We start from the raw sequence: 20,000 nt of genomic DNA, 5'->3' as shown, positions 1-20,000 counted from the left end.
CTACAATCTCTATCTATCTCTTCTTCCTCTGCCTTCCTGCTATTTCTGCCTCTCCTCTATACCTCTCCTTTTCAATCCATCTCTAACAATGATGTTTTTTTTCCATTTGTTAAGCACTTTGAGTTACATGCCTTGTATGATACAGTGCTATACAAATACAATTATTATTATTATTATTATTATTATTATTATCATTCTAGTCCTGTTGAGTTTACATTGCTGTTTCAAATAATTTGTTTCCGAATTGTGAAGTGTTTACCAGATGTTTTCAAAGCGGAATGAAGCTTTATTCATAATTAAATTGAGTTCATTCTGAATTAAATGTTTCATGTAAACGAGGCCAATGTCTTATGGAGACATTTGACCAGTGCAGACATGAACTTCCAAATCAGTCAGTCTTACAGTTGGTCTCAGTACATATCCGTTAAACAGGGCAGTGTCTTTGGGAGCTACCACACATTCCAAACACTGCCAGTTCAGTTCACATAAGCCACACCGGACAGCCTAAACAGAAGTGACAGGCGAAATACACCATGGCCCACTCCACAAAGACACTGCTCTATAATTGTCAAGTACCTTTGCTGATGTTGCTTTAGCTAAAGTCTGACATTGTGCTTCATTGTGATGGAATATAGACCCCTTTACTGTTTGTAAACAGATATTAGGCCTATGTAATATTCAGGGGTTACAGACAGAAGTCAAGGAGCAGAAACACAACAGGAGCAGATCAGAAACTAAGCGAGAAATAATGGTGAGCCGAAAGAGCCGGCTCTCCATAGTAAGGAGAGCCAGAAGAACCGAATCTCAAGAAAGAGGCGAAAATCCCATCACTACAGGGCAGTGAGTTTGGGACCTACCTACCACACATTCCAAACACTGCCAGTTCGCATCAGCCACGTTGGACAGTCTAAACTCTAAACAGAAGTGACAGGCGAGATACACCATGGCCCACTCCACAAAAGGTTCATAAGGGTTGGAGCAGGCGTCACCCAACAGTTTTTCTCTTCCTTTTAAGGGTGCTGACTAAAATATTGTAAAATTGAAAAATGAAAAAAGGTCGCACCATGCATATGTTTCTTTATTACACAGATATAGTATGTGTAATAAAGAAACCTATGCATGGTGCGACCTTTTTTCATCTTTCCACTCACAAAAACACTGCGCTATTGCCTAGTACCTTTTCTGAAGTTTAAGTTGCTTGAGCTAAAGTCTGGCACTGTACTTCATTGTGATGACATATTGGGTGTGGATGTGTCTTTTTTTTCTAAAAAATTGTAATCCCCTATAATTGTAATAACTGTCAAAGTTTTTAAAATCAGCCTACATGTTCGAGTAATGCCTACTCACTACCTGTTGGATTTGCTACGTTTACATGAGATATTTAATTTGGAATTAAAGGAAAGATCAAAGACAATTATTTAATTCGGAATTATTAATTCGGTAAACGTGGTGAATGTCCACTGTGGTACTTACTTCAACACACTATATTATGAAGCACCACCTGAATGTACAGTAATTGCAGATGAGACTCGAGAACGGCAGGGTCAGCTGCATGAAGTGGCTGTGATAGCTATAATTAGAACAAGATGAGCACCTCTGGTCTGTCAATTCATGTTATTATCAAATTATGCTTCACAGTAAAAGCTGTGAGCATCGAGAGAGATAGCTACAAGCAGGGGGCCATTTGTAGGGGGGTCATGGGGGACATTGTCCCCACTTCTGGTTTTGACATCCCCACTCTTATATAATTGTATAATCTAACTGCAATATAAGTTAATATAATATAAATTGCTTTACTTTGCTGGAACGTAATCCCCTGTCCCCCTTCTAATTTCTCAACAAATTGCACCCTGGCTATAATTATAGCGAGAGGGGGACCTCTGTACGTGTCAATTTGTGTTATGATCAAATGATGCTTCCCGCTAAGCTGTGAGCATGGAGAGAGATGTGTATGTAGTGTGTACTAAATAAACAGTTATTTTCCCATGTTGTTTGGCTTGCCCTTTGTTATTTAGGCCAGTGTTTCCCAACCTTTCTTGTCTGGCGTACCCCCTAAGCCTTTTTATTGTACTTCAAGTACCCCTAGCCCATGCTCCCTATCTATTCCTTTGTCCCAATATGACTATGCTCCATTCTCCACATACCCCCTGAGGTGTGCTCGCGTACCCCTAGTGGTACATGTACCCCTGGTTGGGAAACACTGATTTAGGGCCTTGACTGTGTGAGGTGGATTGATTTGTGTTGTGAGAAGAACGTAGCCAAAGTAGTCATATGTACTGTGAATAGCCCTACATCTTTACACATTTGTGGAATATTTTCCAACTCTTTTTCCATATATAGTACATAGTAAATCTGACATATTGTACAGGGCCAAAGTTTTATGACTATGTAGTGCGGGAATAAAACATGTGAATATGTCGCTTCAGGGCAGGTGTAGACTACTGGATGTACAACCAGGAAGAAACCAAAGAAAATGCATTTCTTCTTTGCAAGTGAGACAGAGTTGGGGGAGGTGGTTAAGGATGGAGAAGGGGGAGAGGTGCTGAAAGGGTGAGAGAAAAATAGTCTGAGAAAGGCGAGAGGAAGACCAGAAAAAAAACAGTGAGAGGAAGAACAGAGAAAAAAAAGTGCAGAAAGAGAAAGAGAAAGCGAGTGAGTGTAAGAACAGGACAGATCGCTGGCTGGCTGCCTTTCACATTACAGTAAGTCTGCTGTGATCTTGAAGCTTCGGCAGCAGCAGATGACACCTCTAAGCAGGGCCGGATTAAGATGGCCTGGGGCCCCTAGGCTACAGGTTTCTGCGGTGCCCCCGGAATAAGATGGCCTGGGGCCCCTAGGCTACAGGTTTCTGTGGTGCCCCCTGATTAAGATGGCCTGGGGCCCCTAGGCTACAGGTTTCTGTGGTGCCCCCTGATTAAGATGGCCTGGGGCCCCTAGGCTACAGGTTTCTGTGGTGCCCCCTGATTAAGATGGCCTGGGGCCCCTAGGCTACAGGTTTCTGCGGTGCCCCCGGAATAAGATGGCCTGGGGCCCCTAGGCTACAGGTTTCTGTGGTGCCCCCTGATTAAGATGGCCTGGGGCCCCTAGGCTACAGGTTTCTGTGGTGCCCCCGGAATAAGATGGCCTGGGGCCCCTAGGCTACAGGTTTCTGTGGTGCCCCCGGAATAAGATGGCCTGGGGCCCCTAGGCTACAGGTTTCTGTGGTGCCCCCTGATTAAGATGGCCTGGGGCCCCTAGGCTACAGGTTTCTGTGGTGCCCCCGGAATAAGATGGCCTGGGGCCCCTAGGCTACAGGTTTCTGTGGTGCCCCCGAAAGGCATAATTACGATGTAGGAATTAAGGATGACTTGTCTACTAACTGTACTCAACACAACAGATTCACTGCCCGGTACTGCATCTTGTCACAATTTGGTCATTTTGGACTTTTGGCCGATCAGGGGCCCCCTGGCAGGTAGGGAATAAGGCAATAGCGTAGGAGAGGTGAGCTGAGAAAATATCTGACATGGAAAGGAGAGGGGGAAACAGTGATAAAAAATGTGAAGAGGTGATGAGGAGAGAGCAGTGAAAGGAGGAGAAGAAGTGAAAGGATGACAACAGAGAGGAGAGAAGGAAGTGAAAAGAAGATGACAGGAGAGATGAGGGATGGGGGAACAGCAGGCATAGATATATGTAGGTGAGAGAGGAAAGAGAGGGGTGGAGAGGAGAGGAGAGGAGAGGAGAGGAGAGGAGAGGAGGAGAGGGGTGGAGAGGAGAGGAGAGGAGAGGAGAGGAGAGGAGAGGAGGAGAGAAGAGGAGAGAAGAAGAAAGGAGAGAAGAGGAGCATAGATAAGGACAGGGACGTGTGGCAGCAGAGCCTACCGTGAGATAGGGATCAGAGGAGAGGAGAGAGAGAGAGAGAGAGAGAGAGAGAGAGAGAGAGAGAGAGAGAGAGAGAGAGAGAGAGAGAGAGAGAGAGAGAGAGAGAGAGATAGGAGGTAGAGGAGTGGAGAGGTGGAGAAGAGAAGAGAAGAGAAGAGAAGAGAAGAGAAGAGAAGAAAAGAGAAGAGAAGAGAAGAGAAGAGAAGAGAAGAGAAGAGAAGAGAAGAGAAGAGAAGAGAAGAGAAGAGATAGAAGTAGGGGAGCAGAGGGTACAAGATGAGTGAAAGATTAAGGAAGAGATGAGAGGAGAATAGAGCAGAGGATAAAGGAAGAGAATAAAGGAGATATAGAGGTCCAAAGGAGGAGAGGAGAGGCGAGGAGAGGAGAGGAGAGGAGAGGAGAGGAGAGCAGAGGAGAGGAGAGGAGAGGAGAGGAGAGGAGAGGAGAGGAGAGGAGAGGAGAGAGAGAGAGAGAGAGAGAGGAGGTAGAGGAGTGGAGAGGTAGAGAAGAGAAGAGAAGAGAAGAGAAGAGAAGAGAAGAGAAGAGAAGAGAAGAGAAGAGAAGAGAAGAGAAGAGAAGAGAAGAAGTAGGGGAGCAGAGGGTACAAGATGAGTGGAAGATTAAGGAAGAGATGAGAGGAGAATAGAGCAGAGGATAAAGGAAGAGAATAAAGGAGATATAGAGGTCCAAAAGAGGAGAGGAGAGGAGAGGAGAGCAGAGGAGAGGAGAGGAGAGCAGAGGAGAGGAGAGGAGAGGAGAGGAGAGCAGAGGAGAGGAGAGGAGAGGAGAGGAGGAGGAGAGCAGAGGAGAGGAGAGGAGAGGAGAGGAGAGGAGAGGAGAGGGGAGGAGAGGAGGAGGACAGGAGAGGAGAGGAGAGGAGAAGAGAAGAGAAGAGAGGAGAGGAGAGGAGAGGAGAGGAGAGGAGAGAAAAGAAGGAAAAGAGGAGGGGAGAGGAGAGGAGAGGAGAGGAGAGAAGGAAAAGAGGAGGAGTGGAGAGGAGAGGAGAGGCGGAGGAGAGGGGAGAGGAGAGGAGAGGAGGGGAGAGGAGAGCAGAGGAGAGGAGAGGAGAGCAGAGGAGAGGAGAGGAGAGGAGAGGAGAGCAGAGGAGAGGAGAGGAGAGGGCTAAATGAAGAGAGGGGAGGTGCAGAGATGGTGTGAGAATAGGCGAGAGCTGAGGAGAGGTGAGCTGAGAAAAGATCTGACATGGAAAGGAGAGGGAGAAACAGTGATAAAAAGGATGACAACAGAGGGGAGAGGAGGACAAGAAAAGAAGTGAAAAGAGGATGACAGGAGAGATGAGGGATGGGGTAACAGCAGACATAGATATATGTAGGTGAGAGAGGAAAGAGAGGAGAGGAGAGGAGAGGAGGGAAGAGAAGAGAAGAGAGAGAGAGAGAGAGAGAGAGAGAGAGAGGGGAGGGGTGGGGTAATAGTGAAGGGAGAGTAATAAAAATGGGATGATGGCAAAATCAGGAGAGGTGGAGAAATAGAAAGGAGGCAAGGGAGCAAAGATTAGGGGGATGATGACAGTGACAAGAGTGGGGGGGAGAGAGGGAGGGCTGCCCACACCAATGCAAATGCCTACACAAATGGACAAAGATGCGTCCAATGGCGGCGAAAATCGTGTTTTGGTTTTGGCCGATTTAAAGAATGCGTTTCAAGTAGGGATGCAAATTATCGATTAATTCATTAATCGATAGTTGATTGCCTTATCGATCAAATGACGATTAATTGATAAGCGGTATTTCCCCCCCCAAAATCTTCCCCCTTATTTCTAAAAAAAAAACCCTACTGAATCTAAAAATGTATATTAAAAAGTGAGATAAAAGGCTACATTTAAATGAATTCCATTTAAATTCTTTAGACCAAGGGTGATTTAAATATTCCCACTATTCACATCCCTCTTCATGCACACTCTTCTCATGCCCATTTCACCTGAGTCTCTTGTCAGTTGAATTGGCGATTAATTGTGATTATTATATGGTTGTGACGTCATCTGTCGAATGCTCCATTCATTTCAACGGGGCTCCCCAACGTTCGGACGTCTGTTATTTTTCGATAACGGACGGGTTGGTCTATAACAGACCGCTGTCAATGGCAACAAGACTTTTCACTGCTAAAGCGACTTTTCAACAAGACTCTAATCAGCTGCTGTGATAGACAGCACCCGTTGTCCTCCTGGCTACCGCTGTCAATGGCAACAAGACGTTCACTGCTAAAGCCACTGGCTTGTATACAAGTCAGTCTAAAGCGAATGTTTCATATCACTCCGCAGGGGGTCCGGTCTTTTGTCACTCTAATCAGCTGCTGTGATAGACAACACCTGTTGTCCTGGCTAGCCTACCTAGCTGTTGCCTAGCGGTGTTCCACAACGGCACTGTTTTGTTTTGCGCAGCAACAATCTTAACATTAAATAGGTCTAAAGAAATGTCCCCGCATGTGTGAATCATTTAAGTATATCCATATAATAAGCGGGTTAACTTTCGGCGAGTCGGTCGCTTTGTGGAATAGCAGCACTTCAGAGAGAACAAGACCCCTCCGCTCCGCGTCGGGGTCTAAAGATTCTCTCTGTCGTGCTGCTATTCCACGGTAGCGACCTTCTCGCCGAACGTTAACCCTTACTTAATGTACTTTACTAGATTAATGCATTGATCAATTAAAGTCGATTAATCGATTAATCGATTAATCGTTTGCATCCCTAGTTTCAAGAATGCGTTTCAGACGGACAGACCGCCGGACGGACATACCCTCTCATAGAGATACTAGGACGCATCTAAAAATGTCTTGCACAGTGCAAATGCAGATTAATTCAAATTCCTGTTCATATTCTAGTTGATGTAATTAAAAATAAACATGGCAATTCATTAATGTGACATTTCAGGTAAGACCTGATTGAAGGGGGCCGTTGCAATTCCAAAATTGCTCTTTTTCTAATATTCTCCCAATGGATTTCATATGCATTTAATAAGAGCATAATAAATCTGATTTTGTGAGGTCTCTGAATTCTTAATGTCATATCATGACAATCGTGTCAGCTCAGCGTGTGTAGGCCTACACTATGTGCCATAAAATGAGATGAGATGTGGAGCTTGGAGAAAAGAGAGGGTTGACTACAGTAGTAGAGTAGAGTAGAGTATCGTTTATTAATCCTAAGGGAAATTAAGGTGTCCAGTAGCATGCATAGCCTACATAAATACAGAAGAAGACACAAAGACATTACACACAACATTGCACATGTATTCACCATACATACATATATTATTCACAAAGTCATATCTCTCTCAGCCACTCACACACACACACACACACACACACACACACACACACACACACACACACGCACACACACACACACACACGCACATGCACGCGCACGCACACTGTGCCAAACCAGCTGTATGTTCCTAACCATTTAAACACCATCTTACAGGAACCTCCACAGACCATCTTTTGTATACCAGCCCACAGAAATTTGCTCTAACATACACACACTACACAAGCATACACGCACACACACACACACACACACACACACACACACACACACACACACACACACACACACACACACACACACACACACACACACACACACACACACACACACACACACACACACACACACACACACACACACACACACCCTTACCCAACCCACCTTACATTCAAACTCCATGGCTCTATTTCATCTGCTATGTTCTACATTTATTATTCATAAACCACAAATGGTAATTTCCTCCATGTGCCGTACAGTAGACTGCTGTAGCCGGGGTGTGTGTGTGTGTGTGTGTGTGTGTGTGTGTGTGTGTGTGTGTGTGTGTGTGTGTGTGTGTGTGTGTGTGTGTGTGTGTGTGTGTGTGTGTGTGTGTGTGTGTGTGTGTGTGTGTGTGTGTGTGTGTGTGTGTGTGTGTGTGTGTAAATATGTGCATGCATGCGTGTGTGTGTGTGTGTGTGTGTATGTTGCATGTAGGCCTGCATGTAGGGAAATAAGATGTGGAGGTTACTGTATGTAAGATAGTGTGGAAATGGACATGGACATACAGCTGGTTTGGCACAGTGACAGTGGGTAGCTTCTCTCACTAACCCCGTCATATTTCATAGCTATGAAAATGAAAATATGTTGTGATGATCTGTTTATTTGTTTGTTTTTTGTTTTATTTTTTTATTTTATTTTTTGCTGTGTTTCTTTTGATTAGTTTATTCTATTCGCAACTATATATTGACATTAGTAACTTATATGGCATAGTCTTTAAGTATGGAAGTGCGTAGTGCACATTTTGAGTTATATTTTTGATTTTATGGGGGTGGGAATAAATAAGTTCAGAGGAGTAGATGTGTGCACATCCCACCCGATGGGCCAGGTGCAGGACAATGAGAGTCAATCCAAGTGAAAAGAGAAGTCCGCGACACTGCTTGGGACTTGAAGGTCGAAACGTTGCTCGATTAAATAATAAATAGACAAGCAGTGTCGCAGACTTCTATTTTCACTTGGTGGGAATAAATAAGCAATGGCTTCATCCCACTCCTTTTCAGTTACACAAAAAAAATGATGGTACTTGTATTTATTTAATTGGTTGCTTATTTTCTTGTGTACATCTGAAATAAATCAAACCAATCAAACAATCAATCAATCAATCAATCAATATTCACTAACCCTGTCATATTCACTAACCGCATCATATTCACTAACCCTGCCATATTCAACCCCGTCATATTCACTAACCCTGTCATATTCACTAACCCAGTGTTTCTCAAACTTTTTCAGATCGAGGACCACTTTGTCCCCCCAAAAATTTTCAGGGACCACCTGTCTACTGAATTGACAGTTGACGGGTGCTAATTTTGATGCAGATCACTTACTTCTTATTCACATTCACATGCCTGGCTTATTGTGGTGAAAATGAGATTACAGCTATTTTTGGTGTTATAATAATATTACAAATATAGTCTACTGCTAGCTGCTCTTGGAAAAGTAGAAATCCCCTTGCGGACAACCTGAGCTCTGTTGCGGGCCACTAGTGGTCCCTGGACCACACTTTGAGAATCACTGCACTAACCCTGTCATATTCAACCCAGTTACCATTTCCTACTCACAACAAGGAATGATGGGCAGAATGGTCTGGAAAGACATGTGGGAGTCAATCTCATTTTATAACCCCAAAAAATATGTGTAGCCTACATTCAATTCTGTAAGAAAATGAAAAAATGACGACTCCAGGCTCTTCTGTCAGATGATTTACCTCAACTGATGATGTCTGAGACATGGCAATTATAATCGGGAAGGCTATAGTGAAAATTGTGCAGTTTCATTGTTAATCTGATAACAAATCACCCCAAACACCAATCCTTTGCACATTTTTTTCTAAAGCAACTACGTCAACAAAACAAAATCTTAAACTTTTCATGCGATCTAGTCAATGTGGTTAGTGTTTCTTGTCAATGTGGCCAATCTTACACTAAGCATTCCCTACAGAGGCAACCAGAATGGTCTCCAGGCAACATTTTTTTCACAGTGTATAATCAATTTGAAAATAAACCCCTCATGTTCACTGTATGTGGTGTGTGGGAGTTTTTTTCAAAATGTCTGCTCCCAGAGCCGCTGCACCTTGTCACCAGCAGGGGCGGAGCTATTGGGAGGGCGTTTAGGGCACTTGCCCCTGGGCCCAGGGCCCTCCCATATTGATGGTGGGGGGCCTATTGTGAGCTTCGCACGCTGTATAGGTTAATCTTGTGAAGCACATTGAGTTCCACCTGTGTATGAAATGCGCTATACAAATAAACTTGCCTTGCCTTACCTTGCCTTAGGAGGCCCTATAAGTGGCTTGCCCTGGGGCCCTGTATGCAATTGTTCTGCCACTGGTCGCCAGGCTAGGCAGGCAGCCGCTTGGGGCCCCCAAGCTGGTGAAGAACGGCTCACACTACTACAAGAGCGCCGATTTTGGCAGATTTTTTTTTTTTTTGGGGGGGGGGGGGTTGTTTTTTGCCTGGGGCCCCAGTTGACCCTAGAGTCGCCTCTGTTTGCTCCTGCACACCTGTCAGCTGAGGTGTGCAGAAAGTCACAAGTTAAAGGGACACTGTGTGAGATTTTTAGTTGTTTATTTCTAGAATTCACTAATGTTACCTTTTTCATGTTTACTTACCACCACCATCAAATTCAAAGTATTCATTATATCTGGAAAAATTGCACTTTTAATAGGGTAGAATGCCCTAATGTGGGACAATTTTTGTCACTTCAACTTTGGTGGTTTATTAAAATTTAATGACAACATTTCAATACAAACAAATTACACCCTTTTCATCCTCTAGTTATGCTCTAATCAAATAAAACCTTTAAAAACATGTTATGTGTTTCTAATTCGAATAATTTGGATATTAATGTAAGTTGGTCAAAAACCATGGTTATCCCTAAAGTGGGACAATCGGTTTCCTAATGTGGGACAGTGTATATTAAAAGGTCTCTAAAACATGTTTGTATAAAATATTAATTCAAAATGTGATCTGCCACTCTTTAAGACATATCAGCTACACATTTAGAGCATGTTTTCTGAATTATTTTTACTTTCTTTTATTGGTAAATATGACTCAGACTGTTTGAACCCATTGCACACAATTGGTCACTTCAACATGTCAGCTCTATTTGAGGAAAGAACTTCCGGTTTTTGGACCCAAATGTTGTGTTGATAGCTGTTCTCCAGTAGATTAGGCCAGAAAGACTGAAATACATCTATGATATAGATTTAAATATCCATTTTCTTATGTGGACATGGTGTTTGACTTCATAGTAATTGTTTGACTTATTAAATTACTACTTTTATAACTGTCCCACATTAGGAAAATCTTGTGTCCCACTTTAGGACACACCTATCCTAAAATGGGACACTAATAATATGGTTTAAAAATAAAATATTACATTATTTTATATACACCACACATTATTTTCTAATGAACATATACCTACCCAACATATTTATCAAAAAATTGACAATGTTGTTTTGATTGGAATTGATTTATACCCTAAAGACAAATTTGGCCAAATGCTATGTAATTTGTCATTTGATGGACTTCACCCAGGGTCCTTCTTCTTAATTGTAACCCCTCCCTGGAGTATTACTATACATTTACTAAATCATGATATTATGATAACAGGATAACAGGGCTTTTATTTGGTTATAGTTTTGTAAACATTTACCAACTTGGGGCAAAGCTACACCCCTTAAACCTTAAGGTGTCCCACATTAGGCATCGTCCCACTTTAGGGCATTCTACCCTACATGAAAAGGGGGATCTTGTCCATGGTCTGCCATTTTGAATTTCCCAAAATAGCCATTTTTAGCTGCAAATATGACTCTACTTGGACGATACTAGAAAATCTTTGTTTAATACTTAGTAAACTTTCATATAAAGATCAAATTTGGCAATAGGCAACCCAGTTTCAATAATAGTTGCAGTACCTTTTTTGACCATTTCCTGCACAGTGTCCCTTTAAGAGAGTAGTTAAGCCTAAACAAGACATGGCACATAAATGTGACCCATTCATTATATACTGTAAGATTTGAATAGCCAGCCATGTAGATTGATGATAGTACTGTATATATTTTCCCTAGAGGTAGCTAAACTGGTGTGTCAACTTTTGGACAACGAAGAGACGAGCAGCAACCAAGCGATCAAGAAAAACTCGTTTGAAACTGTTGGCAAACGTTTGTCATGGGCAGGGCGGCTGACAGCTTTTGGTGGGCCCAGGACAAATTCCTCTGAAAGGGCCCCCAATCCAATACATACAATGTAATGGAAACCCAATTTTGGGCCCCCTATCTACCTGGGCCCTGGGCAAATGGCCCATTTGCTCCCCCTGCTGGCAAACATTTGTCATTGGTGGGAAGCATGATCCACAGCTAGAGGGATTGCGGCGGCAAACTTCCTCCATAGACACGTAGAAGTGTGAGGGCAACTGTATGATGAACTCCGCCAGTGCTGAGCAGTGTTGGTGGCAGAGCACATAATGGTGTCCTGACACTTTACAATGTCTACTCTACACGATGGATGGCCCATACTTCCCCTCTGAGATTGCAGCCTACACTACAACACATTGGCATCACTTCAGGTAGGTCATCTGTTGTCTGTTCTGTTGTTTATAGGCCTATTACAATGACCTGAATAATGTTAACAACTGCCAAACTTTTCCCCCTGTGCACCCCCCTGTACATTTCAATGTGGTTCGCGCACCCCCTAAGCTAATATTTTGGTGTGCTGATGTCCATGCAAGTATGCATTCACTGCACATTTTGCACAATAGTTTTGGGGAATCCTCTTTTCCAATAGTCTAGGAGTTAAACTACTGTACAATTCACACGAACCCTTCAGCATACAATTCACCATACAATTAAAAACTACTTTATGTTCATTAATGCTGGAGAAAATCTCACATATCCACCATTGCTCTATTTAGCTCGTGCACCCCCTTATGGCAGGCCGCACACCCCCAGGGGTGCACGCACCCCAGTTTGGGAAACCTTGAGCTAAGGTAAACCGCTAGTTCTGGTCACTTAGCCTTTACAATACGTTGGCATCACTTAAGTGAGGCAATAATCTATTGGATTTTTTGCAGCAATGACCTGAATAATGTTTAAAACGGCTTCAGTTATGATTACAGTTTTTCCTCTATCATTTCAACTTTAGCAGCTGCTAGCAACTTTAGTCTCATGTCTGCTTATTGTGTGTCCATCTGTCTGTTTCGAACATCGCCTGTATTTTATCATGTTATGTGTAGATAAAGGGACACTGTGCAGGAAATGGTCAAAAAAGGTACTGCAACTATGCTGCTCATTGAAACTGGGCTGCCTATTGCCAAATTTGATCTTTACATGAAAGTTTACTAAGTAATAAACAAATATTTTCTAGTATGGTGAGGTCCAATTAGAGTCATTTTTGCAGATAAAAATGGCTATTTTTGGAAATTCAAAATGGCGGACCATGGAGAAGATTCCCTTTTTCATGTATGAAAGTGCAATTTTTCCAGATGTAATGAATACTTAGAATTTGATGCTGGTGGTAAATCTTCATGAAAAAGGTAACGGTATTAGTGAATGGGCAGCATGAATTCTGGAAATAAACAAATGAAAATCTCACACAGTGTCCCATTAATAGTTGTAGTCATATTTATATGCATTATTTTATGTGAAATCGAAACCCTACATGGGTAACTCCATTGTCATTGTGACACAGCAAAGAAGGACATTTCATTTGCCTCCCCTATGCAAGGGGACAGTCTCAAACAGCGCCCCCAAGAGAGCGGTGCAGTGGGACACCATGCTCAGGGCACCTCTGTCATGCAGGGGGATGAGGGAGATCACTGGTTAATTACTATACCTCCACCAATCTGACCGGTCAGGGATCAAAACGTCAACCATGGGACACAAGCCCAATAACCCAACTACTTTGCTTACTGCCCTAGGGTGAGTTTCTCAAAAGAGAAGTTGTTAGCCTGTTAGCAACTTTGGTAGTTGCCAATGGGAAAATGCATTGAAAACAACGAAGTAGCTAATGTAGTAAGCAACTTTGGTTTCGAGAAATGCATCCCTGTGTTGTTTTCACTTTTTAAGGAGCTGCTTTACATCCCAGTATACTGCTGTATCGTGAAAATAAAGACTTTGTCTATTATATTCTTAACCTTTTTTGTTCTGACTGTTTCAGCAGAGGAAAGGCTATACTGTAGTTTGAAAATAGTTTAGGTGCCATTTACAAAAGAAGGATAAAGAAATCTAGAAGGAAAGTTCAGTGGAAGGCCCTGTAGAAGAAAGTCCATTGTTTTAGCTGTGGTAACCAAATAGAGATGTTTTATTTGTATTATTCCTAACTTTCAGAAACTACCCAAAAGCATTACTGGAGTGCCTGCTTAACACGTGCCTCTCACAGCGCTTCAATTGTCAATCAGTCTACAGGCGTTGTCTCTTTGTGTTTGTTCCCCAGCCTGGGGCAATTTACTTTAATTTTCTCATCATTGTTTTCCTTCAACGTTTTTCCTTGTTGAACTTGACACGTGTGCACCTGAGGCAAAGTCGTGTTCTTCCCACAATGGAATGAAGTCAAGCAAGGTAGCCGACACACATCCAAGTTGCTCAAGGAACCTTGAGGAGATTTCAGAGTTTTGGTGGGGCAATTTAGGCCTGTTATGCGGTCCAGTCACCAATAACAATCTCTTTCGTTGTGTTCTTCTGAGTTGTTGAGTTAAATAGCTGGATGGCCCTGGGGACAAAATACTTAGGCAGCCTGTCAGTCTTGCAGGGAATGGCGAGGAGTCTGTGGCTGAACAGACTTAGCTGGTTGGCAAAGACTGAGGCTAGAGATCCACTATAGCGTTACGTTATAGCAGCTTGACGTACTGGATGTCCCAGTGTCGACGCACTGCTACTACAGCTCGCGTGGCCCGGGAGTCATATACAGGAAGTATATCAATCTACATTTCTAGCCGTTTTTATCGGGACCCAATAGTTTGACGCCCTCTCGGTACTTCACATGGTAATCAAACATTTCAAACAAGCAATTTAAGGTTAGGTTTAGGGTTAAGGTTAGGGTTAGGTTTAGGGTTAAGGTTAGGGTTAGGGTTTAGGTTTAGGTTAGGTTTAGGGTCGTATGACGTAAGCGGTAAGTACCGAAAGGGCGTCGAATTAGTGTGTCCCGTTTTTATCGATATAGCAAACCAACTGCCCCTAAATAACAGTTCTAAATGCTCTTACTGAACTCAGCACATGTGTTTTTTTCACACACAGCTTGGCCTCTTGTTGTTATGTTTATGGTCAAAATCGAACATGATCATTTGAACCCAGGCATCATAAGCACGTGGAACATGAATGCTTGTAGTCTATATTTTGTACATCCAAAAGTTCGACAGACGTCAAAAATCTACACTTACGGAGGGAAATGCACCTTCGTGATGACCACAGGTATCATGGGACATCTTCATGTGCTCAACAGTTATTGGGTAACGCAGTCCGTCAGCCGCTGCTAATTTGCATAACAAATGGATGGGTACCGTGAGTGCAAGGGGTGATGGTCATTGTCCATTATAGAGTCCAATCTGCCCAATGTCCTATTTTCAGCTGTGGTACTAAGAGCCTCCAGTTCTGTAGGCTACCAACAGCAGATCCTGCTTTCCTAATTAGCTCGTCCAGACGTCCAGCATCCCTCTTCCTAACGCTCCCGCCCCAGCATGCCACAGCATATGAAAGCACACTAGCCATGACAGACTGGTAAAACATCTAGAGCAGTCTGTTGCAGTATCTCACAGTAAGGGCCAAAACATACCAAGGCGGAACGGAACGGTCGCAGGACGGACGCGGTCTTTCTGCTTAGTTTTGGCCGGCGTGCTTTTCTCTGCCTTGCACACTGACAGCGTCGGCGTGCGCGGCCAGTCCTGTGTCAAAACCCTCCCCACAGCTAAAGCTAGCATGCTACTTTGCCATTCATTTGAATGAGACACCGCCGGTCGCCGGCGTGAAAAATACGCTCGAGTTCTATTTTCCAAATGCAGCGCGGCGCGGAGCCGGCTCCCGCGCCGCTTACGCTCGACTACCGCCGGTTGGTGTGTAAGGACAGATAGGTTTCAATGTATTTTCACCGACGCCGGTAAAAAGCGCGGCCGTTCCGCGACGCTTTACCGCCTTGGTGTGTAAGACCCCTAAAGGTGCACTGGATGGTGGCAAATGTGAGCCAATTGCAAGTATCATTGAAAATGTGCTGCATGCAGTACAATTTGATCTTTTCATTAACCCATTGTGTCCTAGAGCGACATATGCGCTGCATTCAAGTTCAAAGCTGCAAAGACATTTGAGCTGTTTTATTAAAGATGTGGGTATATTAGAGATGAATGAACAATACTCTAATGTACAATGAAGGTTCTAGTTTTTATGTGCTTTGGAGGCTGAGATATTTAAGATTTAATAAGGAGAGGGCACCTATTCCCAAAAAGGGCTTAGGCTAAAATGGGTTAATATTTACTAAGTAATAAACTAATATTTACTAGCAAACCACAAGCTAGCATTACTAGCATGACCAAAGTTCTGGAAGTTTTGCAGTTACAAATGTCTATCTCTGGAAATTCAAAATGGCCGACAAAGAGAAGATCCCCCTTTTCATGTATGAAAAGTGCAATTCTCCCTGTCATAATGAATGTGAATGTGAATAGGCATCATGAATTCTGGATGTAAACTACAACATATAGCCTAATATTACACAGTGCATATTTAACATATAGCCTACAAATGGGAAAAAAGTGCAAGAATGAAAAAGCAGTGCTCTCTTTTACAGAACATTAAATGCAATGATGTAGAAGTTACAGTGCAGTAGTCCTCTCACTTTGCCCCTCTAATATCTTCTTCTGCCTCTTTATTTAAAACTTGCTTACAGAAACTAACTGATCCCCCTGATGGTGACTGAATTCTTTCAGAATTTCATGTGACCAGCTTGGTCTTCAAATGTCTGCCAAAACATATTGTGGACTAAGGTAGGTTATACAAATTATCAAAATAGTAGGCCTATAAGCTTTTATTTGTAAGGGAACTTGTAGATAAAATCGCACATGGGTTTGAGTGTATCCTATGATTGGGTTCTTCAACTCTCAACTCAGATGGGGAGCATTTTCATAGAGAACAACTGGTATGTCCTCCACAGTTACGTGTCATCCGGGTAACTATATGAAAGTCATTCAAAGCCCCTTTACCGACTGGCACATCCTGTCCATCCAGGTGCGGCTATCTAACTACATCTAATGTCTTACTATCTAGCTATCTAACTTTCTAACTACATCTAATGTAAACTACATGGATGTGGGGCTAACTTTAGATTAAGAATTAAGAAACTAAACTACACTACCACTACAGCACTACAGCACCACAAACAGCACATTAATAACTGAAAATATTGTATTATTAGGCGGACTGTATTGGCACAGTTTGAAAATGGCAGCCATCTTGAATATTCATGACAACTTTTCAATTATGACATTTACCAAGTGGTATGAATGGTAAATATGTCGAAAATATCATTATATCCAAGAAAACTGTTGGCGGCCATTTTGCAAAATGGCTGCCATGGCCACCATGTTGAAAATTTGCGATGGCTCCATATCCAGTTCTTTTTGGAAAGCCTTTGGCTATATGTGTACCAATTTTCATGCTTGTATCACAAACTGAACGATTCCCTCATATTTCGGAGCTAAGCTATTGGACTAATGGGGCTGGGCAAAATTAAACAAAAAAAACCTTCAATTACATTTCTCGGAAAACTTTCTAATGCAGTGGTTACTTCTTAGATGGAACCTACTATTAATACTACATGTAATAGCTACATGTGTCTTTACAGGTGGTTTCTTCGGCGCTGCAGGACGAGACTTGCTCGAAAAAGTTCTCTTATACTTTTTGCACTTCTGTTGGCACTTTTCTGGGCGTCGCTATACGTCTCCACCCTCCAGGCTGTAGACACAGACTACGATGGCGTAGGCCTAATAAGTGCCCTCCATCATCCAAGGCTCGAACGCTTCGTCCATCCAGAAGACTCTTTCACCATCGTCATGGAAACGTATAAGCGAACGGACATTCTCTTGAAGCTTCTGAGGCATTATCAGCTAGTGCCTCGCCTCAAACAGATCGTGGTGGTGTGGAATAACGTTGGAGAGCGGCCGCCGAGCCAGATGTGGGAGTCGGGAGCCGGTCCTCACCGCGTCCCAGTGTTCTTCAAGGAGCAAACTCGGAATCTAGTGAGGAACAGGATGCTACCTTTTCCAGAAATAGATACTGAAGGTATGACTAGGTACTATTCTAATGGTCTCGGAGGTGGTCTTGACACGCTTAGCTGCGTTTGTTTAAAGGTACACTGTGCAAGATTTTTAGTTGTTTATTTCCAGAATTCAGGCTACCCATTCACTTATGTTACCTTTTTCATGAATACTTACCACCACCAGCAAATTCTAAGTATTCATTATGACTGGGAAAATTGCACTTTTCATACATTAAAAGGGGGATCTTCTCCATGGTCCGCCATTTTGAATTTCCAGAAATATACATTTTTAGCTGCAGAAATGACTGTACTTGGCCCATACTAGAAAATATGAGTTTATTACTCAGTAAATGTTCATGAAAGGATCAAATATGGCAATAGGCAACCCAGTTTCATTGAGCAGCATACTTGCAGTACCTTTTTTGCCCATTTCCTGCACAGTGTACCTTTTAAAAAAAGCCCTGTAAATTGGGCAAGCACCCAGTCATTATGCCTCCAACCGCCAAAGGTGCAAAGGTTTGTTCATGCAATAACGTTTGAATGGGTGGATCGATATCCTAAATGTTTGGGAGCTATTGCTTTCAAGATGGCAGACTTTCAATATGGCAGAGACTTTCAACTTATCCGTGGCAGAGGCACCAGAATCAAGGCTTTGGTGTTTTCATTGGTGATCATCGGTGATCCCACTCACAGTTTACTAACAAAACTCAACTATATTATGAACACATTGCTATGACATTACAGTGTATCCTAAGTATAGTCTTAAGTACAAAGAAACCCCACAATATACCATAATTACCACTTTTCTAACAATTGTTCTGAATAGTAGAACTATACTATGATCCTGTTTCCGTATGTAGTCCCATTCATCGTTTTCTTTATTTTTCTCTACAGCTGTGCTAATGCTGGATGATGACTTACTGATTAGTGTTCCTGACATCACCTTTGCTTTCTCTGTCTGGAAGGTAAAGTAGCCTATGTTACTCATCTTTACCCATAAGTAACCTATATTTTGGTGTCTTACATTTTTGTATATAATATAATATAATATAATATAATATAATATAATATAATATAATATAATATAATATAATGATAAATTACTTTGATGTCATCCAATTCTCATTTCACTCATTCCACTGTCTTCTGTGTTTGTCATTGTGTATATCAGCTGGTTTTAGTTGATGGACGGCTGCGCACTTGAAATCTTATTCTTGCATTAATTTCAGGGCAAATTAACATTTCGACCAGTTGAAATGTTGTTTGCATGAAATAAATGCAAGAGTGAAATAAATATAAGAAAGGGACATTTAGATTTACATTTAGAATGCTTCAAGCTCTTAGAATATGCTATTCAGGCTGAATTTACCATTGTTGATTACAGATCGATTTTCATCATAGATACATTTCACATTTCTTAAAAAAATTACAGAGGACATGACCTCTGTGTCCTCAATGGTAGTTACGGCCATGGCTATGAAATAAATGCAAGAAAAGGATTCCCAGGTGTGCAGACTTCCATCAACCATAAACTGAACCACCTTGACATTGCATGTGGATCATCTTTTCAAGATTAACTTTCTGTTTTAGCGATTCTCTGACCAGATCGTGGGCTTTGTGCCCCGCAAGCATGAGACCAGAACATCAGGGGCTTATAAATACAGTGTGAAAGCAGGAGGTGACTTCAGCAGGTGACTTCATTTATACTGCATTACTCTTGTTCACTCTTGCACTAACTGTATACACTTTTCTCACTTGTCAAATGGGTGCTGTCATGTGGTACATTTAGAAATATATTTCATTGTATTTAATGTCAAAAAATGGCTTTCATTTCAATTTCAAATACGTACTACAAAATGACGTATCCATTTTGCAACATTTTTGGGAAATTGACATGTTTGTATTTGGCTTTGCGTTGCATTGCGTTACCAGATACATTTTGTGTATGTATAAAAACTATGTTTACTATTTAAAATATTAATCAATATAAAAAGAATTCACACATGATGCTTACGTCATTTTAAGAAGGTAGAGAATGCGCGCACATCAGTGGTACAGGTGTTGGACAAAATAGAGTAACTGAAATAAATGATAGAAGTCCACAACACTGTTAATGCTCCCAGTGATTTATTTGCTCGACGTTTCGGACCTTCGTCCTTTTTCAAGATGCACTTGAAATTATATTCTCATTGCGTACGGGTCTGCTATTTCATTTCAGCTACTCCATGGTCCTGGTCGGCGCCGCCTTCTTCCACCGCCGCTACCTGCAGGTCTTCCAGGACCAGCCCAGGCAAGTGCACGCCCTGGTGGACAAGACGCAGAACTGCGATGACATCGCCATGAACTTCGCGGTGGCCCTGTGGCTGGCGGAG

General features: G+C 42.4%; 1 protein-coding gene across 2 annotated transcripts in view; it reads left to right on the top strand.

Moving 5' to 3' along the window:
* The first annotated feature begins 11,848 nt into the window (after nt 1-11,848).
* LOC134467534 (exostosin-like 2) overlaps nt 11,849-20,000 on the top strand; it is a 10,614-nt gene continuing 2,462 nt past the window's right edge. Inside the window, exons 1-5 of one of the 2 annotated variants that reach the window (XM_063221389.1) lie at nt 11,849-11,959; nt 17,215-17,651; nt 18,523-18,593; nt 19,219-19,319; nt 19,847-20,000. The exon at nt 19,847-20,000 is cut by the window's right edge and continues 80 nt beyond it. In XM_063221389.1, coding sequence (XP_063077459.1) covers nt 11,895-11,959; nt 17,215-17,651; nt 18,523-18,593; nt 19,219-19,319; nt 19,847-20,000 — 828 coding nt within the window. In that variant the 5' untranslated portion in view covers nt 11,849-11,894. Of the gene's footprint in view, nt 11,960-16,318; nt 16,358-17,214; nt 17,652-18,522; nt 18,594-19,218; nt 19,320-19,846 lie in introns of those variants that run through there. The other variant, XM_063221390.1, reaches the window with a different exon arrangement.

This window comes from Engraulis encrasicolus, chromosome 17, assembly GCF_034702125.1.
Source record: "Engraulis encrasicolus isolate BLACKSEA-1 chromosome 17, IST_EnEncr_1.0, whole genome shotgun sequence".
NCBI classification, from domain to species: Eukaryota; Metazoa; Chordata; class Actinopteri; order Clupeiformes; family Engraulidae; genus Engraulis; species Engraulis encrasicolus.
This window is presented reverse-complemented; position numbering and strand designations above follow the sequence as displayed.